General features: G+C 37.6%; 1 protein-coding gene across 1 annotated transcript in view; it reads left to right on the plus strand.

Annotated features, from left to right (window-relative positions):
• The window catches only part of LOC145669008 (uncharacterized), a gene marked incomplete in the record, with an annotated part of 761,869 nt that overhangs the window by 145,638 nt on the left and 588,364 nt on the right, over positions 1–27,867 (plus strand). Inside the window, 1 exon segment of the mRNA XM_081737333.1 lies at positions 23,661–23,744. Coding sequence (XP_081593459.1) covers positions 23,661–23,744 — 84 coding nt within the window.

The following is a 27,867-nucleotide window of genomic DNA, read 5'->3' on the forward strand; positions in this document are numbered from 1 at the left end:
TAGAAACTGGATTGACAGAAATAATCTTAAACAAAGAAATATAAAAAGTGAAATGTTTACTTACCTAAACTGCGTCCTTCCACGTTTCACCCCTACATCAACTGAAGAAATCAACTGTTTATATCTGTCACATTAGCGGCTCGAGAAGCTCGACGCTTTCATAGACAAAAATCGAAAGCAAGTACGCCATTGTTGAATAATACGGTATTTACTTACGGAAAAGGGAAGAAATAGAGAAAATGCAATTGAATCGGTGAGTGGAAAAACACTACTAGTCCACAAAATGCATTTTGAGATATTTGAAGAAAGAATTTTCGTTTGTTAATGACACAAATGTATAGTCGACATTATAGCATTCTGCTATAACGTGCGAGGTCTTGCAAATTGTACTGCTCTTCATTACAACTTGTAGTTCTACATCTTGAGTGTTATTTTTGCCTTTACCTCAAAATGGTTTATTTGGACTCTCACTGTTTCTCCACTCGCCGATTTAATTTTAATGTTGAGTTATTCCCAAAAAGTCATTTTTTAAATTTGGATATGCACAACCAGAGTTCTAAATACACATAAATACACAATAATAAACACATAATACTTATTAATGGGCATAGGAAAAGTACACATTACGGGGCCTATCTTGCGTACAAGATAGCCTCCCAAATGTGATCCCCTGTTTCTCGAAAACTATCAGGGTACAAACAAAACTTTTTACGGTACAAATGATTTGCTTTCGAATGGTGTATTTCAACTTTTTGTGCTGTGATCGGGGGAGGACTATCTTGGCGCCAAAGACCCCAAATGTCATCCACTCTTTCTCGAAAACTATCAGGGTATACACAAAATTTTTTTCTGACCTCTCAAGTAGCCCTATAAGGAAAATGGTACAAACGGTACAAAGTACAAGCAAAAGAACTAGTCACTGTTTCAATTTTGTGAAGTCGGGGGGCATCTTGCCATAGGAGGTTTCGGATTTATACTCAACAATATTTTCCTCACTTAAGTAAAATAACTTCCGTTGTTTTCCTGCGGTTATTTTACAACATATTCGTATGAATAAGTTATTTTTCTGCTACGACTAATACAAGAAATAGTTACACGTGGAAGTTTGACAATTGTAGGAGAGAAAATGCGTGTAATTTTTCTCCTATTTCCGACACGATATAAAAGACAGACTCGTCAAGACAGTGTGAGTCAGTCGCCCATCTATGAAAGAGCAATTTCTTAATATTATTGTTAATCTGTAAATGTAGAGTTTATACTTGGGAAATCCCCAGAGCAACTTCATCCCGGCGAAATTAAAATACCGCTAATTTTACAGTAATTATGTGATATCTTCAAATAGATAAAAGATAATCGAAATGTGGAACAAGAGCGCCCTAGACAATATTATTTTGCGTGAGGTACCGTTATCACAAGTCACCCAGTGGCTTTCCGTTTTCAGCTGTTTAGAAACGCGAAAATAAATGCCGATTTTCAAAATGGCTCGAAATCGAAAGCAGATAAAAGTTTCTCATGTAAAATAATATTGTCTAGGGCGCTGTTGTTCCACATCTCGATTATCTTTTATCTATTTGAAGGTATCACATAATTACTGTAAAATTTGCGGTATTTTAATTTTGCCGGGATGAAGACTCTTAATGTTTTGGCGCATCCTAGACCGAAGAGTATTTTTACGTCTCATGCCCTGACGTACACAATTTTATGTTTTATTTATTTAACAATCTCCAGATATAGCTCACAGGTCATTTTATACTGGATACCTAACAATAACTATAACAAAAAGGATTTCGGAAGGTATTGGTCAGGGCCTCTCTAGTAAGTACCATTCCGGCATTTGCCTGCTAGGACTGAGGAAAACTTCTGAAAAATCTTAAAAGGCTTTTTGTACCACCGGGAATCGAACTGCAGATCGCTCGCTCTAAGGTCGGGAGCGTTAGCGACTACAGTACCGGGCTTCACTCTCTCCTACCGAGAATCGAACCTGTGACATTCCTTTTGTGGAGATACGTATCAGTAGATGAACATTGGAAGGTTCGTAACACTTCATTGTGGGATTCACGTCAATGGATTCCGATGAAATACAGTGAGTGCAGAAAGTATTCGTACACCTATGCTATTGAAACGAGAATGCCTGTGAAAGAGAAACAGAAAATTTAAGAAGTGTAATAACACACATAATATAAATAACGAAAACTAAGCTTTATGAATATATCAATAAAAAACGACAAAGACAAATAGTGTAGTGTTTAGAAAGTAAATAAACTCCGTAGAAAGTGCGTAGAGTAGACGCAAAAAGTGATCGTACACCTGACGTAAGAATACGAAACAAAGACACCACAACTGGGGTTCCCTAGTATTCACCTGAGTATACCTCTGTATGGCAATGACGAGTGAAAATGTGAGTTTAGTTGCAAATAGGAGTGAAAAGACTGCACGGTGGGCTGTCAAAATTGGGAGCAATCGAACATAATCAGGTGAGGAGACAAGAAAAGTAATTATTAAATTGCATAAGAAGGGTAAATCTTTGAGAAAGATAGCAAACCTTGTAGACCGGCCTCGTTCAACAATACAATCAATAATTGCGAGATATAATGTTTTTAACGTGGTGCAAAACGGAAAAGAACTGGAAGAACAAGAGCGTTGAGTGAACAAGACCAACATTACATCATTAGGGAAATAAAAAAGGTTCCGAAAAGTAGTGCTGTGCAATTGGCAACGGATCTGCAAAAACGCGTGTTAAGAGGCCTCATCCCGGCGAAATTAAAATACCGCTAATTTTACAGTAATTATGTGATATCTTCAAATAGATAAAATATAATTGAAATGCGGAACAAGAGCGCCCTAGACAATATTATTTTGCATGAGGAACCGTTATCACAAGTCACCTAGTGGCTCTCCGTTTTCAGCCGTTTAGAAACGCGAAAATTAGTGCCGATTTTCAAAATGGCTCGAAATCGAAAGCAGAAAAGTGAGTCGTGATAACGGTATCTCATGTAAAATGATATTGTCTAGGGCGCTCTTGTTCCACATTTCGATTATCTTTTATTTATTTCAAGATATCACAAAATTACTGTAAAAGTAGCGGTATTTTAATTTCGCCGGGATGAGGCCTCTTAAAGTATCAGCCAGTACAGCGCGGAATATTTGCAGAGATACTGGGTATCATGGTCGAGTAGTCAGGAAGAAGTTCTGGGTGTACAAGACAAATCGTATAAAGATACTAAAGTTTGTAAAAGAGAATAGATATAAGGAATTAGACTTCTGTAATAGGGTCATATTTTCGGACAAAAGTAAATTTAATTTTTTCGGGTCCGATGGAAGGTGTATGGTATGGCGCAAGGTGAATACAGAGATGAATCCTCGAAATCTCGTTTCTACAGTAAAACACGGAGCAGAATCCGTGCTCGTCTAGGGTTGTATTGAGTGCCTCAGGAGTGGGCCGTCACCACTCTATCGATGGAGTGATGGACCACAAGGTGTATATTAATGCACTAAAAGAAAATTTCCATACTAGTGCTCAGAAGATGAGTGTTGAAAACAATTTTATTTTTCAGCAAGACAACGACCCCAAACATGCCGCAGAAAATACTCGATTGTGGCTCCTCTACAGTACCGCAAAACGGCTTCGCACACCTCCTCAATCCTCAGACATTAATCCCATAGAACATATATGGTCTGTTCTGGAAACAAGGATCAGAAAACACAATTTCTCTACTAAAGAAGGTCTGAAAAAAGCTATTCAAGAATAATTGGACTTAATCGGTCCGGAAACTAGAGAAAACTTGGTGAAATCAATGCCACGAAGAGTAGAGGCAATTACTAACGCACAGGGTAATTCCACAAAATATGAAATAACGTAATATACTTTATAAACATTAGTTCAAACAAAGTATACGATGACTTTTGGCGCTTACAAGATAGGAATTCTCTCTTCTGGTTTGAACAAAGTAGTGATTGTGTTTCTTTGGTCTTTCTCTTGTATACAGAAATAAAATGTATGAATGTGTAGTCTTAATTCTGGATTTATATATATTTTCCACCTTCCGTTCTCATTCTAAGCTGTTTTAATATAAAGTGTACACGGTGTACGAACACTTTCTGCGCTCATTGTAAGCCCTCTTCGCTGGTGTAATGGCTAGCGCCATGTGGTTTTGCTACATGAAGTCATGAGTTCGGTTCCCACTTTAAGATTATCAAGTACATTACAGTGGTTCAGAATCCATTTTAAGCTGTAGCTCTCGCCCTATATAGCCTGGCTGCGTGAAATGGACGTAAATATACGACCGTCAATCAATAGGTTGAAATAAGTGAAATGCTTTCGAGAATTAAAAGCGTCATTACCGAAATTAAATGAAATAATCTGAAGTTGCAGACTTTAAAGAGCCACCCATCTTTTAGCTGGTTGATGTCAGAGCCGACCCTAGGCAATTTGTCTCCCCATCCAATGGCATTATTTGCCTCCCCCTCTTTCTCTAGAAAGAACAAATCTTAAAAGTCATAATTTTAAGTATGCCACGTCATCATGAACAATTGAAGGCAAAGGAAAGAGCACTCGCACTCAGAAAGGACTAAACACTACAAATGCAATCTCGTTGTGTCTGTTTTTCTTTATATAATAATCTATTATGTTAGTGAAAGATAAAGCCAACACACTTGCAAAGGAAAGATGATAATCCTTTGTATAGAATTCAAATGAAATGAAATGAAATCTTAAGTTCTACGTCCCACGGTTATGCCGCTTAGGCTAAAGGAGACGGTGATGATGAGAGATGAGTGAAATGGTGGAATGAAGAAAGTGGGAGGAAACGGGAGAACCCCGAGAAAACCCACGAGCACGGTGTTTGTCCACCACAAAGTCCACACGGCGCGAGCTGGGATCAAATCAGGGACCCCAGTCACCGGAGGTGAACGCTCTACCACTGAGCCACCGCGCCCCCTAGTATAGAATTCAGTATCGAACTTCAATCTCAATACATTAGTTTGGAATGCCTATGCAACTAGCTTTCTTTATTTTTATTTCTTGATTTTTTATCTACATTTATTATAAAAATTAAAAAAAAAACTTCTTTCTACCTTCAATGATAAGGAAATTGTTTGTGACAAAGACAAGTTTTAATCTCAGAACTGTGATAAGTAACTAAATGGAACAGGTGTTAGCTAAAGGCAATTCATGCTGGGATTTGTTTTAGCACTATCCATGTGACCTTAAACTAATGAGACTTAAACATGATTTAGGAATGTAGCATTGAAATAGAAAGTCAGCTTAGTAAATTTAACTACCATCATCATGAAGTCTGTTTCCAACAAGAAATATTTATTTTAAGGTCGGTTTAAAGGGAGAAGTTTTGCCGATAGATGTCACTACAGCCTTCGTATATCTCTCATGTATTTTTTACCTTTCACTAAAATTCACGATTTCTCTTACAAATTTCAATCTAGAGACTTCAAATTTTTAGAGAAGGTACTTCATAACCTATCGAAGGCAACAATCCGTGGCAATTTTTTATTTAGAATTTTCGTCATTTTTGAAGCACTTCTATTGTTAAAAGGTTGTATATTCACTTCATCCATCAAACCATTTCAACAATGAAAAAAATTCTAAATAAAAAATCGGCACGGATTGTGGCCTTCGATAGGTTATGAAGTACCTTCTCTAAAAATTTGAAGTCTCTAGGTTGAAATTTGTAAGAGAAATCGTGAATTTTTGTGAAAGGTAAAAAATACATGAGATAGATACGAAGACTGTGGTGACATCTGTCGGCAAAACTTGTCCCTTTAAACTAACCTTAAATAATAAAGTTATGACAGATTTTGTCGCCCTTCGAAACTTATCGCTCCTTGCAAATGCACGTGTTACACATATGGTACGTTCGGCCCTGGGCGATGTGTAATCAGAACATTGATTTACGTTACAATTATTGCTGGTTTTGTAGGTCGAAGTTTTTTAAACATTTTAATTCAAGCAGCTCTCAGTCCACACATGAAATTCTGTGCATAGAACAGAAATCAAACCCTGAACTACCTGCAGCGGTAATCATGCGGCAACATTGAAATTGAAGCTTCATTAGCTATTGGAATATTCTATCCGCATTATCTATTGTGGATCTCATTCTATGCATGTTCGTCATTAACAGCGTTCGCAGAAGCACCGGTACATGTAACAGTGAATAATATATAAAAATAGGTTGCATACCATGTTCTCGGAGCAGCATGACAAATGGACGCTAGGACAGGAATCACTTCAACTAATTTTAGATTTGAAACCATGACTGTGAAATGCATTTTTCCCAGCTTTTCCAGGAGAGTGAACGTATATAGAATTTGTATGACATGGTGTGCAATCCCAGAGGAAGGTTCTAATTGGGCGCAAGGTTGTTACGATACATTGCGTTACGACATTATAAGCATGTAACGAAGGAAAAAAATGCCCAAAGATGAGAGATGTGAATCGATAAATCTCAATGGGCTGAACAAAGTGAGTGTTAAATCATCATGCGTAATTTACGAGATCGAGATTTTTTGTAAACTTAAAAGTTGGTGCTGTAATCAGAAGATAAACCATGTTATCTAGTGAATGGAAATAAAATGAGATAATATCTTTCAAGTTTTACGTACCATTGTTATGTCGGCTAGGCTAAAGGAGATGGTGATAATGAGAAATGAATGAAATGGTGGAATGAAGAAAATGAAAGAAACGAGAAACCCCGAGAAAACCCACGAACAGTGTTGTCCACCACAAAGTTTACTTGGCGCGATCTGGGATCGAACCAGAGACCCCACACACCAGAGGTGAACGCTCTACCACTGAGCCACCATGCTCGCTGGAAGAACCCCGAGATAACCCATGTACACGGTATTTGTCCACCACAAAGCTCATTTGGCATGAGGTGGGGTCAAACCAGGGATCTCACACATTAGAGGTGAACTCTCTACCACTGACCTACCATGGCCACCACCCTACCTATTAAGGTGAAAGTGACACGGAAGTATATCATGCTTTCATTACGTCAGCAACAGGATGACAATGCCCGGTGTGATTAATTAGAATTACGCCAAAGTTATGATTAATTCTCAAACTTTAAATTTTGTCTTATCATAATATTGTTCAATGATGAGGGATACGAGGGAAGACCGAAAACTAGCCGGAATCGTACTTGTGCGCATCGTGTACTTGTAGTACAGGGTTGCGCAGCTAGAGCGCTATGGGAGGACCTCTGCTGAGTCAATATGTCAAGTGACATCAAGGGACAACGATGCGTCTGGTTTCTTTGGCAGTCCTGTGTGTGTTTGTGTGTGTGTATCTGTAGCGCACTCGTGATACGAAGAAATAAAAATCTCTAGATGTTATCGAGTTAAACAAAATGACATACTTCAGTGCGTAAAATCTGCCGAGAAAATCGAGCGTAGTTTCCGAGAAAATCGTTGAAACGGAAATTTTATAGTGTTAAAAGTAATCTTGTTCATTGACAGTGTAATGCAATCAAGGGTTGTTACTCTGCTGGAACACATTTGTAGGCTTACAATTCTACAAGTTTAATCCGCCCATCTATCCGTTTGTCCGTTATTCCACACGATAGCTCTTGAACAAAAGGGAAGACACAGCGGCTCAGTGGTAGAGCTGTTATCTCTGGTGTTGGGGTCCCTGGTTCGACCCCCGCCAAATAAGCTTCGGGTGGAGAACATTGTGTCCGTTTGTTTTCTCCGGATATTCTCGTTTCCATCCACATTCTCATTCCACCAATTCTTTCATCATCATTCACCTACCTTAATCATCGTCTGTCTTAGCTTAAAGGGCGTAAACGTGGGACGTTAAACGGAAAGATTTCATTTCAGTTTCATCTCCTTGAACAAAAGCGAAGTTTTCAATTATTATGTTTTTTTTAATAATAAATTACAAAAACGATTGTTTCAGTTGGGCTGAACAATCGTCTAACGTCTTAGTGGGTAACAATGAGTTTAACGGTGGCTATCCGTATCCCATTTCCTAAGTTTCGCTTGATCCTCTTTACTGTCTTTAACAGTGTTTAATTAGTTACTACAGTGCTACTTTTACTGTGTATGCAAAGAAAAGCGCATTGTTAAGAGCCGACCTTACTAAAAATAACACAAAATTTACTATTTTTCTTATGCTTGTTTCTTCATAAGTGAAAGGAGATAATGAAATACAACTTACCACAATCATAGATAATGTTATTCTACAACAGAAAACATGAACCTGAAGAATTTTCAGTGTTGCTATCCATAGAAATTACAACGTTGCCAGAATAACATTTTCCCCAAAGTGTAAGTTAAGGCAGCGACTAAAAGAACGATCTTAACTGCATTTGATTACGTATCATGTTATTTTGGTATCCTGTGAACTACTTTTTAAATAACATTATTATTTTATTTTAATAATTGTATGTTAAAACTATTTTATTTGTTACAAACTAAATACAACTATTATTTAAAAAATAGTTCAAAGGATACCAAAACAACATGGTATGTAATCAAATGCAGTTAAGTTCGTTCCTCTAGTCGCTGCCTTAACTTAGATTTTAGGGGCGTTGTTATTCTAACAACACTGTAAATTCTATGGATGGTAACACCGAAAATCCTTAAGGTTCATGTTTTCTGTTGTAGAATAACATTATCTATGATTGTGGTAAGTTTGCATTTCATTATCTCCTTTCACTTATGAATAAACAAGCAAAAGAAAAACGGTAGACTTTGTATTATTTGTAGTAAGTCAGGTCCTTAAGCAACAAATTATATCTATTGTGTCTATTCGTTCTTCATAACTGAGAATTTGAAACTCTTGTTTGCAAGAAGCATAGTTCTCGGTGCACAGATAGGAAACGTATTTTTTAACGTTTATCTCGGATTCACCCCTGAGCATTAAATTAGATCCAACTTTATGCAATACTTCGCAGCTGTTCTAACGTTTATCTCGGATTCACCCCTGAGCATTAAGTTAGATCCAACTTTATGCAATACTTTGCAGCTCATGAAATACTGTTGATGAAGAGGGACTGAAACATGAATCAATCAATCAATTAACGAACGAATCAATCAACCGAATCGAACCCGGATCTCCCGCACTTAAAGAACATCAATAACCATTTACAACCAAGACGAAGCTCATTCCTGATTATTGTTCTCGAATCCTGTTTCAAGGAACTGTTCCTTCGGATAGATGATTACAGAAACCGTGTCACCCCCTTTAAGAAAGGTTAAAGTTATTAAAAATTCTTTTCATACCGAAGATAGGTAAGGGACACGTTATCGATTCTTAAGGGGGCGTAATTAAAAAGATAAAAAAGCCTCTTCGTTACGGAAAATATATAACAAGGCAGTTTTTTTTTCTTTCGTAGGATCTTGAGGCTCTATCAGAATTCTAAGAGAGAAATGATACACTTGTAGAGAGATAAACAGGTCAATTCCGTTCGGGGTCTTCTAATCTTGGAGAGTCCAGTCTTCCATTGTATATTGTTCGGTGCCTCTGGCTGTGGCTTCGTCAGCGTAGTTGATTTCGATAGGCCGGAGGATTTAGGAGAGAAATCCCTTCATTTCAGTCAGCTCTTAGGAAGAACGGTCCATCGAATCCATCTCCGTCTACTATCTTTCAGTGACTTCCTATCCACAATATAGGTTTTCCAAGTTTTTTTTTTTGTTCTTTCTTTTCTTCTCTTGCTTACTATGCTACTTTCTTTTCTCTTCCGTCTCCACTTTCTCATCATTTTCTAGTAGTTCACCCAATTGTAATCTTAATGCCCTTAATCTTTCAGCCCCTATACGATGGATCAGTGGTAGAGCCCTTACCTTTGGTGTGTGGGGTCCCTAGTTCGATCCCCGACCAAGTAAGGTTGAGGTGGACAACACCTTGTCCGTGGCTTTTCTTGGAGTACTCCCGTTTTCTCCTACATTATCATTCCACCAATTCTTCCATCATCACTCGTCTTAAGCACCCGTACCCCTTAGCTTAAGAGCCTGCCTTACTAAAAATAACACAAAATTTACAATTTTTCTTTTGCTTATTTTTCATAAGTGAAAGGAGATGATAAAATGCAAACTTACCACAATCATAGATAATGTTGTACTACAACAGAAAATATGAACCTGAAGAATTTTCAATGTTGCCATCCATAGAAATTACAGTGTTGCCAGAATAACAACGCGCCTAAAATCTAAGTTAAGGCAACGACTAGAGAAACGAACTCAGCTGCATTTGATTACGTATCATGTTGTTTTGGTTTCCTGTGAACTACTTTTTAAATAATAGTTGTATTTGGTTTTTAATAAACAAAATAGTTTTAACATACAGTTATTAAAACTAAATAATAATGCTATTTAAAAAGTAGTTAACAGCAAACCAAAACAACACAATACGTAACCAAGTGCAGTTGAGATCGTTCCTCTAGTCGCTGCCTTAACTTAGATTTTAGGGAAATTGTTATTCTGGCAACACTGTAATTTCTATGGATAGCAACACTGAAAATTCTTCAGATTCATATTTTCTGTTGTAGTTACATATCATTATATCCTTTCACTTATGAATAAACAAGCAAAAGAAAACTTGTAAATTTTGCATTATTTTTGGTAAGCCAGGCTCTTAAAGGGCGTAAACATAGAATCTTAAACAGAAAAGATTTCATTTCCTTTCATTTCAAATTCAGTAGCGATGAAAACTCGTGGGAATTGTGGAAGACAAGACTTTGAATGCAAAGAGTAAGTCTCAATTATGCTTCCTAATTTTAATAATTTACTATTCCGGTTTTGTCAAACGCAGGCGTACATAATTTAGACAAACATTCACACAAAGGGAAAATTGAATAAGAACTTTTTTCTATTGCGTAGTACAAATGTTCAATGCGCGTATTATGATAACAAACCATACTTCATGCCTATCCTTACTAATATATAGAAGAATGTGTGTCTGTCTGTCGTCAATGTTCGCATAGAAAGGAGTCGCCTATAGAAAAGGTACAAAACCATTTTTAGGATTTTCGATTCGAAGGGTGATTGTTGATTGGGAGACTTATACGTTCTGGAAATTCTAAAACTTGTGTACGAGCAGGGTTTAAAAATAAACGTTTTTTAAAAAAACAAAAAGAACGTTTTTTATGTTTAAAACATGTTTTTTTGTTTAAAATGTTTTAAACGTTTAAAACAAAGTACTTTGTTTTAAACAAAAAAAAAACATGTTTAAAAGTTTATTTTGTTTAAAAAATAATCTAAATACGCATATATATTATATTTTTACACTCTTAGGTATTGCTTGCCATCTATATTCAACCGCTAGATCAAATTTCGGGAACTTCCCTAATCTCAATCCGCCCAAATGTTCAATTCCGGAGAAAGAAATCGGGAATTTTCCCGATCTCCGTTCACGGAATATGTAGTTTAGTTTCTTTGTGTTACTTTCTACTGATCGTCTGCGTTCTTAATCTTTAAACGCCCATTGACATAACTGCTGTGTCAGGGCTTTAAACCTCAATGGCTCAGTCTTAAACCTCAAATTAAGGCTGGAAGATGGTTTTGGTACCAATTTATTCCTGAAAGATGCAGCTTTACTGGTGTGCATTTTATGTATATGGGAGGAGGGTAAATATCGTGTTTTTGTTTTTGTTTTTTTTTCAACAGTTTTTTTGGGGGGACCATTCCCCCTGTTGGGGAATAAATTCATAAAAATAGTTACGTGAAGCAATGAAGTAGGCCACTACATGATAATATCGTGTATTTGTACTTCTTGCTTATATTGGGAGAAGGGAGGGGGCAAAGTTAGCCAATTTTTGGAGTTTAAGTTTTTTGACATAAATTACTTTTATTTTTACAACAAACATCAATAGCTCAGTCTCTAATTAAGCTAGAAAGATGATTTGGTACCAAAGTATTTTTGAGGGATGAAGCTTTCCGTCAGTTGCTTTTTATGTATATAGGGGGTACGTATGTACGGCCGAGAAAGGGAGGATGAAGTTCGTTTTTTAATGTTCATCAATTTTTCCATCAAGTTTTGGCGGTATTCCTCCCCCCTTTGTGATACATCCATAAAAATTGGTATATGAAGCAATGAGGTAGTCTCCTATATGATAGTAACATGTATGTGTACTTGTTTATAGAGGAAGAGGGGGTCAAATTTGGTTAATTTACATTTATTTTCGGGACGGTCCCATATAACACAAGATATATTTCACTGAAGTGGTCTAGAAGCATAATTCTTGATCGTTTACATGATGTGTGCAGCAAAAATGATTTGCATATGGACGTGGTACCTAGTGGGGGAGGGGAGAGAATGTCTAATTCAATGAATGTTTTCTACGCTTTTTTTTAAAAAAAATATTTCCTACTTAAAACGAATTCATTACGCAATGGCAGCAATGGCTACCATTTCTTACATTATTGTCACAAGCATGTGGCCTACACATTCATCATTTTGTCAGCGTAGGGTGGCTGCAAGGGTTGCCAGGGCCCCGCAAAGTCAATATTTTCATATTTTTAATGATTATTTATGTCTATTCTTTTTCTACGAATACGGCGGGAATTTCACGAATGTTACGTCATTGGAATTTGTGATCTATAAGCTTTCCAATGATGTATAACTCATGACTCTGTGATAATTAGGGAAGTCACCAGAGCCCCGAACGTGAGAGTCTACCATTTGTTAAAATCTCTGGCGGGCGTCTAGAGTTAATTGTGTTATTATGCCGTAGACATAAATAATTATTAGCTACCCATGTTGCAGATAGAGATGTATCTTGAAAACTTTTAGTTAAAATATGTCATTTGCTCCTTGTAGGCTAGTCACTGCTCTTTTCTATGAGTTGTATTGTATTTGTCAGAGCATTTCTACTAGCTTATGATGTGAGAACTCTTCATTATTATGGAAATGATAGTGATCAAAAAATACCCAAGTTATGAATTTGTGAATTTGGATCTTAGAATAGTGTATAGTGTGTTTAATCTCTGTTATTCTTGGAAATTAAGAAATGTTGAAATACTTCATTTGAATTTCTGTTGGTTTGCTTATACGCACATTGATGTGCAGAATTTCGTTCAGTAATTGCTGTTATAATAAGAATATAACTCTGCTTGTAATTTACTCCATGCACAAATCCTGCGGAGGATGGGTTGTTTGTTAGAAAATTAAATTAACTTACTTAATCTAATATTTTAGTTGTTTTAAACGTGTTCAACCACTATCGAAAAAAACACGTTCAAAACATTTTGTTTAAAACGTCTCAAAGAAACTGAATAAAACAACAGCCCTCGTTTTAAACATGTTTTAAACACTTGTTTTAAACATTTTGTTTTAAACATATCAACCCTGTGTACGAGTATCTGACAGTGAAAAGTCCTCAGGTTAGACAATCCAAATTACTTTACTGTATTGCAGGTTGCATACTATTCAACCCACGCTGAAAACTAATACTTTTCTAGTATTAAATAAAACTCCCAGTTAAACTTCGCGTAGTATGTCGAGATTAGTTTTTGCTACAGATGTGCGTGCGAAAGTCAACCAGTGCTGTAGTAAGTGGCTATATAAATACAGATGCTTGATGAAACTCCACAAAAAAGAGATCACTGGGTGCTGTCGGGGGACCATGATGGCCAAAACATATGACCAAATCAATTCTTGAGGTAGTTCTAAACGTCACGATGGTAATAGGTGTCACAACATCCTTCTGAAAGATTAAATCAGTACTATTTTCTTCGAGCTGAGCAAATAGCGATTTAGTCATTATGTTTAGATACCTAATAATTAGACACAATGGTTTCACAAGAGAACATAAATCCTTTAATCTTTTGTAGCAAAACGTCACAATGAATTGCGATTCTGTTGTAAGACTCCATGAGGACAATACTCACATTACATGTTTTCACTTACCCAGAAATACAGAATGTTGTTTCGTTATCAAATAGTACTGAAAGCACCATCTTCCATGGACTGAGAAAGACATCTCTTCAGAGCTTCCAGCAACTGTAAAGTTTGACTCAAACCTCTTGACGTCTGTCGAAAGCCAATGGTGTGCAGGTACGACGTTGTCGGATTTCGCTTCCTTTCGTGTGCAAATATAAAGTGAAACATTACGCGAGAAATTAAGATATTGAAAAAACAAATTCCTTCTTTAAAAATTATTGTTATAGTGACATATACAGGGTGTTTTAAAACAACACCATCAACGTTTGGGAGGTGATTCCTGACACCAAGATAAGACAAAATGTATAGACCAACCTGGGTGCATAAATGTTTCCTTTCGGAGTTACAGGCTGCCAAAAACATGAAAAAATGAACTTTAAAGGACCATAACTCCAATACTATGGGATCTACCGTAGTCGGGTCAAGACTTCATTTCGGAACTAGTATGTGCCATATCCAAATATTTATGTTTCAGAATCCTAAGGTATTTCTGCAACAATTTTTATAGAGGTAGTTGGTGAATACTTCAAATTGTATGCCCGTAGCAAAACTGTTGCTATAAAAATTGTTGGGTGAGTACCTTAGGATTCTGAAACATGTATTTTTGGGTAGGGCACATATTAATTTCTAATATTAATTTCTACGTCTTGGCCCGATTACGCGTAGAATATGATCGATGCCGCTAAGCTTAAACAGTGTTTCCTCTTAATTTTCCTGTTTAATCTGTGTTTAAAACCACTGTATCAAGGGCGCCCATCAGGGAAGGCAAGGTGGGGCGATCGCCCCCCTAAGAGGAAATTGTACTTGGGAATATTGAAAACCAATAGAATTTTTACATTAGTTACAGCAAAATTTGAAACTATGTTTGAAACGTCGCTTATTCTTGCCCCCCCTGGAAACCACAACATGGGCACCCTTGCACTGTGTTGTATTTCAGAGTCGAGAGGCCACTTAATTTTAAATTATGTTTTAAATATTCAAAACTTGGTACTATCTTACATTGGGAAATTAATCCTTGCTCAAAGAGCCACAGAATGTTTGCATATAGCTTTATTTGGTTTATTGGTAGTTGTGAATCTGTGGAAACAAAAATATATTCGATTTTGATTCTTAACCATGTACTCGTTCATGGATGAATTTCTAATTGAGGTCACGGATATCCTTGTTAGTGTGGCATAATGAATTTGAGAAATTAAGTTACTCTCTCTGGGAAATCCAAACACCGTAGAATAAAAGAATCCATATCTATTAGTGTGTTTATAATTGCTATAGTGAGATTTTACACTATGTTAAAGCACTACAATTACGGGACTAAATTTATAGATTTAACTCCATACATATTTAAAACTAGCTGAAATACCCATTCTTCGCATGGGTCAGATTAGGGGCGTAAATAAGGGCCCCGCAGAGCTCGTATTGCGGGTGGCCTCAGGCCATCAGGGGGCCCCAAATCGTGAAGTGGGAAGCAGAGAAGGGTCCCCACTCCATGCTGTCTGCGGGGAGGCCCCCAAACCTTTAGTTACGCCACTGGGTCAGATAAAATACCTAAGTAAACAAACTGAACAACGAAAGGAAAATAATATCGGTCATTTTCTACTACTTTTGCATACCCCGGTAAACGCCCTCTGAGAACCCCTGGTTCGAACGTTGGAAAAAAAAAGCCTCTGACTCCCAGCCGATGAGGGCTGTATTTCGAAGTCAACACCCGTGGAAGGATCACCATTCACCTTAGTGACTGCAAAAACTATGGATTTGACACTAATATCGGTCATTTTGGATTATTTTTACATGTCTCTTCGGTATCTTCCCCTTCTATGACCCCCGGCCCGCAGCCGAATGGGGTGAATTTAGAAGTTAATGCGATCGGGGTTTCACCATTAATCTCAGCGACCGCGAAAACTATGAATTTGACACTAATATAGATCATTTTGAATTATTTTTACATGTCCTAGTAAACGCCCCACTGAGACCCCCCTGGTTCGATTTTTTTAAAAAATGCTTCGTCTTGGTCTGAGGCTTGAACCAAGGTACCCGTGACCAAAATTTGGTAACTCTCGGTTCACTCGTCTGGTTCCCAGGAAACACACAGACAGACTCACAAAAAAAAAAAAACTTTATTTTGTTTATATTAGATTTCGATGTTTCAATATCTGACGCAGCCACCTTGAGAAACTACGTTAAATATGGGGCCGCGGTGGCTTAGTGGTCGAGCGTTCACCTCTGGTGCTTGGGGTCCCAGCCCCCGCCAAGTGAAGTTTGTGGTGGACAAAAACCGCGTGCGTGGGTTTTCTCGGGGTTCTCTCGTTTCCTCCCACTTTCTTCATTCCACCATTTTCATTCATTACTCATCATCACCGTCTCCTTTAGCCTAACCGGCATAAGGGTGGGACGTAAAACTCAAAGATTTCATTTCATTTACTACGTTAAATATTAGCATAAGATGTCTACTATTCCAATTTCTTTACCATTTGATATAGTTTGTGATCGACTATAACCATATCTCGAGAGGTTTGAGAATATGTCTTTTGTGACGCAAATTCCAGAGGAAAGAAAGCTCTCAACAGTTTTCACGGTTATTGGAATACCCGCTTACAATCAGTTACGTAATATATATTGTGTTGACCAGCTCTACCTGCTGATGATGAAATTAAAAAAAAAAAGACTATGAAAGAACATTACGCCACGAAGATTAATGTCATATCTTAACGTTACCAGTTCCACTCCATAAAACAAAAACCCCAACGTCAAACGATATCAATCTTTGTATTGGAGCTAAAGAAACTTCCGTCATATCATAAGTGTTGTCTGGAGCATAATTTTCGGGACCAGTTTGTTCGGGATGAAACTCTACGTCAGCAATTGTTCAATACGCAGGATCTCACATTTCATAAATCGGTTGAGATAGCTCAGGGCATGGCCAGTACTGAGAGACAATTGCAGTTGTATGAATCGTTTACTGACTGTAACATAAATGTGATGGAACACAGGAAAAATCTTACAATAACAAGTCGAAGCAAGGACAACGTTTAATGTCATCCTTTCCCAAATCGTCGCTACCAATGTAAACGGCGTGACAAACATCTTGGCATTTGAAGGCGGCGCTCCAACTTCCCTTTAAATCTGCTAGCAAATGAGAGGCTAGCGATATTGCCACGTTTATTTTGTACACATCCACGTTTATCCCCTGCCACCTGATCGCGCTGTAGTTTGTCTGCTTAGGCATAGCCATACCCCTTATCACTTGGCAACGTCGCGCCAGAGCTTGCGTTTTATTCGTTTTGCTGAAATGCCAAGATGTTTGTCACAGGCTTTAGTTCTGTGTGTACATTTTGTGCAGGACACCATAAAAGAGGAGAATGTCCGTCATGGGGCAAACGTTGTCTAAAATGTGGAAGAAAATCTCTTTGCACTCGTTTGTCAATATGACACTTTTCACTCTTCAGAAATTAGTCAACGGGCACAAGGATTAATTGCGGATACGTCACAAGAGGGTTCTGAAAATGAAAAATAGTATCTAGAGGAATTAAATGCTATGTCCAATTTACTAAATATGGATTCGTTTATATGTAGATGATGCGAACAGTGAGACTGCGATCGATCATGATGCTGAAAATAATTTTTCTCGGTGACATAGATAAAGTGAATCTTATGAGCTCAAATGACAAATGGACAAATGTTGCCGATGCTTCCAAGTATGAATTCCAGAAGAAACTAATTCGGGAAAATTAAGACTGTCTCAAGCTTTCGTTACTGAAGAACTCTGTAACCCAACTGTTCACACCAAGGCTTGGTTTACACAAACCAGAGCCTTGTTTCCGGATGGTAGCAGAAGGAAGAAATGTAATACAATTACAAAGTACAAGTATGATCAAAAGAAAGACAGAGGGCAGGGAGAGAAAGATGAAAACAGTTCGGAAAGAAAAGGAAGTGTTGGAAGATATAATGATCAACTGTTGTGAGTGTTAATTGGGAATCAAATTATTATTTAAAATCAAATCAAGCATATAAGGTAGTAACTTTAGATGATCCAGAGCAAGAAGAGAAACTGGTTCGAATCTACAATAGTTCCAACGACCCAGATTATTAATGTGAAAAGGCATTACTTTGCCCAACATTTCCAGTAATCGAATCGAATGCCCCCCACTTTAAAATTGAAACAATGACTAGGTCATTCGTTTGTACTACGCTTGTGCCGTTTGCACCGAAAATATTTTCGATTCTAACATTTTCCTTATAGGGTTACTTGAGAGGTCAACGGGAGGGGGATATCTTGGCGCCAAGATATCCCTGCCCCTCGTATCACAGCACAAAAGTTGAAAAATACCATTCGAAAGCAAATCGTTTGTACCGTTTGTAACCTGATAGTTTTCGAGAAAGAGCTGATGGCATTTGGGGGGCTATCTTGTACGCAAGACCTGCTTTCGAATGGTGTATTTCAATTTTTTTGTGCTGTGATACGGGGGGGGCTATCTTGGCGCAAAGATAGCCCCCCAATGTCATCCCCTGTTTCTCGAAAACTATCAGGGTACAAACGAAACTTTTTTCGGTACAAACGATTTGCTTTCGAATGGTGTATTTCAATTTTTTGGCTGTGATACTGAAGGGGGAGGGCTATCTTGGCGCCAAGATAGCCCCCCAGTTGACCTCTCAAGTAACCCTATAAGGAAAATGGTACAAACGAAAAGATTTTCGGTACAAACGGTACAAACGTAGTACAAACGAATGACCTAGTCATTGTTTCAATTTTCTAAAGTCGGGCTATCTTGCCAGACGTTGTTTCCGGATAGTAGCAGAAGAAAAAAAATGTAATACAATTAAAAGTCCAAGTATGATCAAGAGAAAGTCAGAGGGCAGGGAGAGAAAGATGAAAACAGTTCGGAAAGAAAAGGAAGTGTTGAAAAGTATAATAATCAACTGTTGTCAGTGTTAATTGGGAATCAAATCATGATCCCCAAGCATATCAAATCAAGCATATAAGGTAATAACTTTTGATTATCCAGAGCAAGAAGAGAAACTGGTTCGAATCTACAATAGTTCCAATGACTCTGATGATTAAGGTGAAAAGGCATTACGTTTGCAATATTTCCAGTAATTAAATCGAATGTTACGTTGCAGGCAGTGGTGCTATTCTAATTTTTAACAAACAAAATCAACAATAAAAATAGGAATACGTTAATTAAAATACATATAAATAAAACACCCACACACGAGCTAAAATTAAATGGCATGTAAAATCTCCAGGTCAAGCAAAAACAGCAGCATTCCTGGGAGGAAACTAATGTCGTTACCAAGGAGCAAGTGCAGGTCTTCTGGAAGCATGACGTCGTCCCCTCACTTCCAGAAAATGTCCGTGGTCCCCCGGTTTCTACTTTGACTTTCATCAGACACTCACTACCTTCATTTAGTGGCCTCATCAGATACTTCTATCAGAAAGGAGGGTGCGTTGGTTCAGTGGTAGAGTGCTTATCTCTGCTACGTAGGGTCCCTGGTTCGATACCTGACCAAGTAAGTTTGTAGTGTACAACCTCGTGTCCGTGGGTTTTCTCGGGGTACGAACGATTCCTCCCACTTCCTCATTCCACCAATTCTTTCATCATCATTGACTTCCCTTAATCATTGTCTTCCTTAGCCTTAAGGGCATAATCGTGGGACGTTAAACTAAAAGATTTCATTTTTTAAATAAAACAAAGACAATGGTAAATTTGAAACCAGGCAAAATATCAAAACTCAAACTTTTATCTATTTCAGATAATTCTTCCGTTAAACTATGTGTTTTGGCATTACTTTCATGTAAAAGAGGAACATTTCTGAAAAATATTTTCGTTGAATTTTCAATACAAGTCGCTGCCTGGTATAGACATCGGACTCTCTTCTTTCTTTCTTTGCGTCGGTTTGTTTCGTATTCATCAAACACTTCAAGATAGTGTCTGACAGTGGCGGACCTAGAAGGTAAAAACTGCTGGGACGGACAGTCAGAACCCAGACTATGATAGGCAGTGGAGTATTTTCTGGAGGTTTTGCTAATTTTATTCTCGAAACGTGAAAATTCTGCAAAATATTTTATTTACTTTAAAATAGTAAATAAAATTTCGGAGGCTTAAGCTAGGAAGCCTTCCTTAAATACGCCACTGATGATAGGTATATAATGAGTTTACTATAAACTTTCAAAAATGCATAAAAAATGGCTTAAATTATTTTTGTCACTCAAAAAACTTGGGGGCCTAGGCCCCCAGGTCCCCGGCTATATCCGCCACTGGTGTCTGATTAAGCCAAAGCAGATAGTTGGCGAAACTGTTAAATATTATTTTTAAAAAAATAAAAAATAAAAATACTGTTTAACTCAGTAAGTAGTTGAAATTGTTCTGTAAAATATCTTTTGAAGCCTTTTTGATTTCCTTCCTTCAGCTACTAAGACCAATATGAGCTGTCCGCTACATGTAGCTAGGTAGGTCGAAAGATTACATGAGCAGCACGGATGCGAGTTGTCAAATAGCGTCTACTTGACTTGGAGAGCTACACACGAGAAGAGAGAGAACATCGTTAAAAAAAAAAAAAAAAAAAATCTTTCTCAATCTCGCTTAGTTGCTGGGGGTTGCCAGGGAAAGAAATTTGAGGGAGCAGTACTTCTTTGAATTCTTTCGATGAAAGCAGGATCATGCAGCTTAACAAGAAAGAGCGAAAGGAAAACTTACTCGCAACTAAGATGAAACGAGAGCATGCAGAGAAGGGAAAGGTTCGATAGATACCAGACAGCGCTTTGTATTAAAAGATTCAAGAGAAATACTTTTCAGGGAAGTTTTTATTTTTCAACATAAAAGCACTGCTGAAACTTATAACTCAGCGAAGTATCTGAAATAAATAGGCTACAAGTTTGGTTTTGAGATTTTGTCTGGTTTCATATTCATAAGTGTGTCTATTTTTTTATGATCATATCTTCCCAGCAAAGTTATTTTTTAAAAAATCCCTGGAACAAACATAATGTAAATAAACTTCACAATGTCCACAGTAGCAGATGTAGCTCGGAGCCGGCTTTCCCAGTTTTTTGAGTGACAAAAATTTGTTAGTTTAAGCTATTATTTATATTAGGGATGGGCAAAACCAGTTTTTATAAAACCGGAAACCGGTTTCTAGAAAAACCGAAATTTGAAAAAACGACATTTCGGTTTTCTCAAAAACCGGTTCGATTTTTCACCGAAACTGGTTTCGGTCAAAACTTTTGGAAAACACATAAAACTATTTCTGTGGAAACGAATCGGTTTCCGGAGAACAACAAACTACTATTCTGGTCAAAAATAAAACCAATTATCGAAGAAACCGGAACCGGATTCGATTAAAACCGAACCGTTTTTTTTTGAGAAAACCGGTAACTGGTTTCGGTGAAAAGCCGTTTTTTTAAAAATCTTCAAAAACCGGTTTCGGTTTCCCTAAAAACCGAAAACCGAAAAACTGGTTTTTGTGCCCACCACTAATTTATATATTTTTGAAAGTTTATATAGTAAATTCATAATATACTTATTATAGTCTGGGTTCTGGCTCCCCCCCAGTTTTTACCTTCTAGATCCGCCACTGAATGTCCAAAATTTCATCACCGAATAGATGGAGTAGCAATCTGCGGAAAACTGAACAACGAAAGAAACAATCTATTCTTACACTAAGAATAAAACACTATTGAAACACTTTTGATACAGATGTTGAGGGAAAAAGTGATGAAATAGTATCTATAAAGTGTAATTAATGTGTCCAAAAGTGTTACTTCTCTAAAAACAGTATCTAATATGACATATTTATAACACTTCTCGGCAAACCGTTCGAAAACAAAGTGATGGCATACATTTTGTATATTTTGTACATACATCTGGGACATACTTGGACAACACAGTGTTTACAAGGTGTGAATATGTGTAATCTAGAGATGTTCAAAGAGTGTCAGTAATGTGTACAGTGCCCTACACTGTCTAAAAGTAGTTTCGGTATTTTTTGCAGTGTAACTTTAATATATATATATATAGCACCTAATTTTTTTGGACATGTTCTTATCTTAGATCTTCTAAATAACATATTCTTCGTCATTTAGACCATCCGCATTTATTAGTTTAAGAATAAATTAGGTCTATCATAGTAATTTTACCAAAGGACGGGTATGACTCATTTCTTGCAAAGATTGAGGTCCACGCTGCCGAAACCTCGCAGCCAGAAACTCGTGAGCCACAATCTCGTCCGGTGAGAATTTCGCTGTCCAAAGTCTTGTAGGACGAAATCTTACTTAAGAGGCATCACGGCGAAATTAAAATACCGCTAATTTTACGTTAATTATGTGACATCTTCAAATAGATAAAAGATAATCGAAAAGTGGAACAAGAGTGCCCTAGACAATATTATTCTATATGAGATACCGTTATCACGACTCACTTATCTACTACCAGAGGGTTATCCGGCTATTCAGAAAATCGGCATTTATTTTCGCGTTTCTAAATGGATTCAAACGGAAAGCTACTAGGTGACTCGTGATAACGGTACCTTATGCAAAATAATATTGTCTAGCGAGCTCTTGTTCCACATCTTGATTATCTTTTTATCTATTTCAAGATATCACATAATTATTGAAAAATTAGCGGTAATTTAATTTCGCAGTGATTAGGTCTCAACCAGAAAATCGCGAGACGAAGTCTCTTATGTAGAATATCTTATATATTAAAATGTTATTTTTGTATATTTTCTCCAAAGAAAAGTTTATTGGGTTGTCTCTAATCCTTTCGACAATGAGATGGACCACCATCAATTTTGGTCAGGAGATGTAGATTGTCAAACGCTAGAAATCAAATTCATTAATGGAAATGATTATCCACCGGAAGTGGTAGAAATCAACCATTTCCGGTTTTAACGTGTTGATCACTAGAGAGCAAAAACGGTAATAGATTGCGACAAGAGGTTTCCTGCAATCGATTAAGCGTCAAAAGCGTACACTTTGTAACATCCTTCGCTCTTGACTAAAACCGGAAGTGATAGAATCCACTACAGCTTCCGGTTTCAATATTGATCTACATAGCGCCACGACTATGAAAGAGAGAGAGAAGTTTTTTTTGGGGGGGGGGGAATCGATTTGGCGTTCTACGAATAGGCATATCTACTCTTTTAATCCTATATTTAAACCGGTTGTGGAGGAAATCAACCATTTCCGGTTCCAACTTTGATTGCTATCTAGTTAGACGGTAATAGATAGCGAGAAGCGGTTTTTTGAATCAATTCAACGTCCCAATAATATATTCTTCTCCACTTTAATCTACTAATACCGGAAGTGGCAGAAATTAGTACCGCTTCCGGTTTCAATATTGATTGAGAAAGTACCACACCACACCACACAAATCAAACTCCTTTACGTGGTGTACACGTGACACTGCTACATGATAACAGTTCTGGTGTCTAAAAGAAACATGCTGACTTTATGTTAATTCAGTCTTCTTCCGCTCCTTCCTCTTCCTCCTTCTTCTTCATATATTGACCATGATTTTTATTATTAAATTTATACAGGGTTTTAGGCGGCGATGTTTAGCCAGGGTTGGATAATATTTGAGTGAGAAAATGTCAAAATAACAAATATAGAGAGGTTCAATCAATAATACTGTCAAGTAACCAAACCTTACTAACTAATAACCACATTATTAACTGTTACCAGCCCAGGAAATTTAAGTATTTCTTTCATCCAACCTTCACATGCAAAGAATCTGTCATTTTATAAATATTTTATGTTCTTTTTTATTTTCAGGTCACGATGGAACGCGTCGAGTTCCTCGTCCTCTGGATCCAGAGGGTTATCCGGTGATTGCCCACGTCCGAGCGCGGTCTTACGGTAAGTGAGGACGACATTTTCTAATCCATTAGTTTGTTGGTTGTAATCTTTCATAATCATATTATCTGTCATTAGGCTAATGGTGATCAGTTAAAAAAAAGTAATGAACTTCCTGGTTCCTGATAGAATATCAGCGGCGAAACTAAAATAAAAAAAAGAGGAGGTGGGGAGGATTGGGTACATGGATGTTGTTAATCAATTCTCGTCTATAGTTACATGCTAAGAGGATAAAGCACTCTTTTATGTTTCATATGGGGTAAAAAAGTGATGAATAGCTGTTATATGTAAAACATTTGAATGGAAATCTAAATTATATACAGGGTGATTACAAAATCTTTGGAAAACAAGCTCCACTTTCCGGCGTCATTTATGTATACTATCTGAAATACATTGGCGGCTCTTTGATGGAAGTCACATCGATAAAAGAAAATGAACATTTTATCGCTATAAATGAAGTGAAGAAAACTTAAAATATTTACTAATTGTTGTACATAGCTTGTATCAATAGTTTGTAGCAATATTTTCTTTTACCAATGTGGATTTCCTCAGGAGCAGCCTTGCCAAAACATTTTATCTGTGTTTCTTTCAGTTCAGGAGAGCACTGTAGCTCAGTGGTAGAGCCGTTACGTCTGGTGTGTAAAGTCCTGGCTAAATCCCTTGCCAAGTAAGTTTGTGGTGGACAACATCGTTTCCCTAAGTTTTCTCGGTGTACTCTCATCTACTCCACTTTCTCATTCCACCAATTCTTCCATCACCATTTCCTTGCTTTAATCACAGTGTCCCTCAGCCTTAAGGGCATAATTGTGGGATATTAAACGGAAAGATTTCATTTTTCTTTGACTTCAAAATGTAAGGTTGTACAGGAACCATTACAAGGTATGTCCTTGCAAAGCAAAATTCAAATCCCATATGATCCGGAATGATGATGGAAGAAATAGTGTAATGGGAATGTGGGGGGAAACGGGAATACCCTGAGAAAGCCGCCGGACATAATATTATCCACCACAAAATTACTTGATCGGAGATTGAGAGAGGGAGCTCCACGCACCAGAGGTAAGCCCTTTACTAATGAACCACCGTAGTTCTCCGAGCGTGCGCTAGACACTAGAGAAGGTTATTATTGTGTTTAACAAACAATGACAATGAAGGTTATTATTGTGTCTGCATGCGCTCCCTAGATTGGAAACCACTGATATACATATAGTTGGTTAGATGAGGCACTAACTAAATTTAAAGAATCCTAATTAAAAAGAAAAAAAAAATACTAAAACTTCGCAGATAGATGTTGTTTCTAAAATAGCTTCGTTTTCCGTAGTAAGACTCCCAATCCATTACGTACGCCCCTGCTAACAGGCGTTGAACTGACTGCCCCTGTCATATGAATTTATCGACCCACATCTAAGTAGAAGGACAGGTATATAGAGAACCCATATTCTTTTCCTAGAATCACTTTCTGCCAGAGGAAAAAAGAAAAGCCGTTCCGGAGATGGAAGTTCGATATATTCGACTCCCATAACTAATGTGATGTGATTGATAGGGTGGTTTCGGTTTCTCACAAAGGGGGGGGGGAGAGAAGGGAGGAGTTTAGGGGGAAAGACGAAGAGAAGGTGAAACTTGAGGACGCCTCTTCTTCGCTGTAGATTGTCTCTTGATGCTCCGGGATTGATCAGTGAAGCATTGCAAACAACGGACTCAAGAGGAGATGGAGGACCAAGAACTGCGCTGCTTGAAGAAGATTCTCAGCGGAGAATGTTGTAATACCTTTTCTTTATTATTACTGCTACGTATTTTGCCGACGTAGCTAAGTGCTGGATTTGCAATTTTCTTCTCTCGGTCACGACACCAATTTCAAGAGTTTTTTCCCCTCATTTCCTTGTTTTCTTCTCATTGGGTCAAAGTTTGACATTTTCAATGAAAAAAGATTATGCCAAACTTAAGATTTCGTATCAAGAGGTCACGTTCCACGTAAAACGCTAGTGTGTTCTTTTCATTTTCTTGAAAATTTTAACGTAGGAAAACACACTCGAATATATAGTTAAGTGATTACCATGCCTACTTTTCGTGCTTATAGCCCCAAGCTCGATTCATGGCAGAAGAAATTTTCCCCAATTCATACCACACAATATTTACCTATATAACAATACTCCAAATACGTCTATAAATCATGTTTATTGCAACAAAAATTGTGAACAATACATCATGGAAAGGAATTTTGAAAGTAATTTGGCCAGGACAAATACGAGGGCAATTCAACAATATCTGCCATTTGGTTATCAAGGACATATACTGGTGAATACAGAACTTTTATTATATACATTAGAAAAAGTACATTACATTAATTTTCAGCATACTTACCATTCAAATTGAGGTACCTGTCATAACATTTTACAAGATTTGAAACTCATACTGAAAAAAAAAAAAAAAAATCTTCCGCCTAGGAATGAAGCAACCTGCTAACAGCATTGTGAAGCGCATTGTCATTGTCGAAGCGGAAATTGGAGAAAGCGAGCAGAAAGTTCAGATATCTTGAATCGACGGACTTCACAGCAGGCTCGCAACTAGAGGGGAGGCAAGGGGGGCCGGGCCCCCTAAACTTTTCATGGCTCCTCCAGACCTCAATACAAAATGCTACTATTAATACAAAAATCACAATTTAGATATTAGTAAGAGAATTTTTAATGACTTGGCCCCCCTATCTTATTCATGCCCCCCCAAACTTCTGTGTCTGGTTGCGGGCCTGCTTCACGGATAATTTTGTCAATTTCCTGTACAATCTCATTGCTGACTACAGATGGGTGCCTACTCCTTGCCGCATCTTGCACGTCAGTTGGTCCATCTTCATGCGACGCCAGTCACGTACGAGAACAATCACTCATCATGTTCGGTCCTAAGCATGATACACTTCACTATCAAACACAGCTGCCGAAAGTTTTTTGCACTGAGGAATCGTATTACCGTACGCACTTCACATTTGATTTTCCTATTGCAGCGTTCATGTTCAATTGTTATAGCGGACAAGTGAACTACAACACAACCTTCTCCTTACATTACTCACTGTCAACTGAACTAGAACTACTGCCACAGGACTGACGTGACGTCGCTCTTCCCGGCCATTTATCGCACGTGCGTAAACGGAATTTTTTCTTCTTCGAATTGTCCTCATATAAAGATACCAACACCGTAGCCATACTGAAATACCGTTTCTCATAAGATAAGTGAAGTCAAGTTGTATCTAGTTGGTCAGAGGAAATAACCGTTCGTACTTACTAGATGGCGTTGTCATTGCTGTGTTCACCCAGCGTCATGAGGATAATCGGGGAGCTATTTGAAAGAAAGAAGTTCCCATTAATGACAAGAAGAGCCGATGTACTGATCATTGTAGCGATCTGTGCTACGCTACAATTGCATCGGATGAAGATTTGGACTTTGGGAACTGACTTATGAGACACCCTGTTAAAAAGGACTTGAAAGAAAATAATTATTACCTATATGAATTTAAAAAGTAATATTATGTTTAAATTAGTTGAATTGCCGATCAGGTACCTCCAATGTACCCAGCCATACTGGAAGCTTAACTACTTTTGAGTTGATAAGCTTTAATTTTCTTTTCAAGAGAAGTGTTAAGTTCCACCGGCTAGGAGAGCGTTACACCATACATCACCTCAAAGGCATGCGCGCGTCACGATCTGGATGATAAGCTCTGGCATCCTTTGGCCTGTTACGTCAGGAGTAACTAATATACAGTTGGACCTCAAATTCCTTGGTTAACTCGAAGTTTTTCACACTCACTTCAACTCTTCATAACACTCAATGTTGAAATAACCTTTGTAAGTCGAATGTTTAAAAAACACAACCTCGATAAGTCGAATTTAAGGACTCCATAATCATATTTAAAAACCTCATTAACTCGAATTTTCGTATCTGTGAACCTCTACACGTCGAAGTTTACCTCTATAGATCGAATTTCCCTTTTGTGACCTTGATAACTCGAAACTATAGCTTTACACTTTTACCTAATTGTCCTTGTTGCTCATGTGTACTATAATTGTGGTTTTCTTACTCTAATCATCTCATTTAGTTAAGACACCTCATCCCGGCGAAATTAAAATACAGCTAATTTTAC

This window comes from Thermobia domestica, chromosome 13 (genome assembly GCF_964235325.1).
Source record: "Thermobia domestica chromosome 13, izTheDome1.hap1.1, whole genome shotgun sequence".
Taxonomy (NCBI): domain Eukaryota; kingdom Metazoa; phylum Arthropoda; class Insecta; order Zygentoma; family Lepismatidae; genus Thermobia; species Thermobia domestica.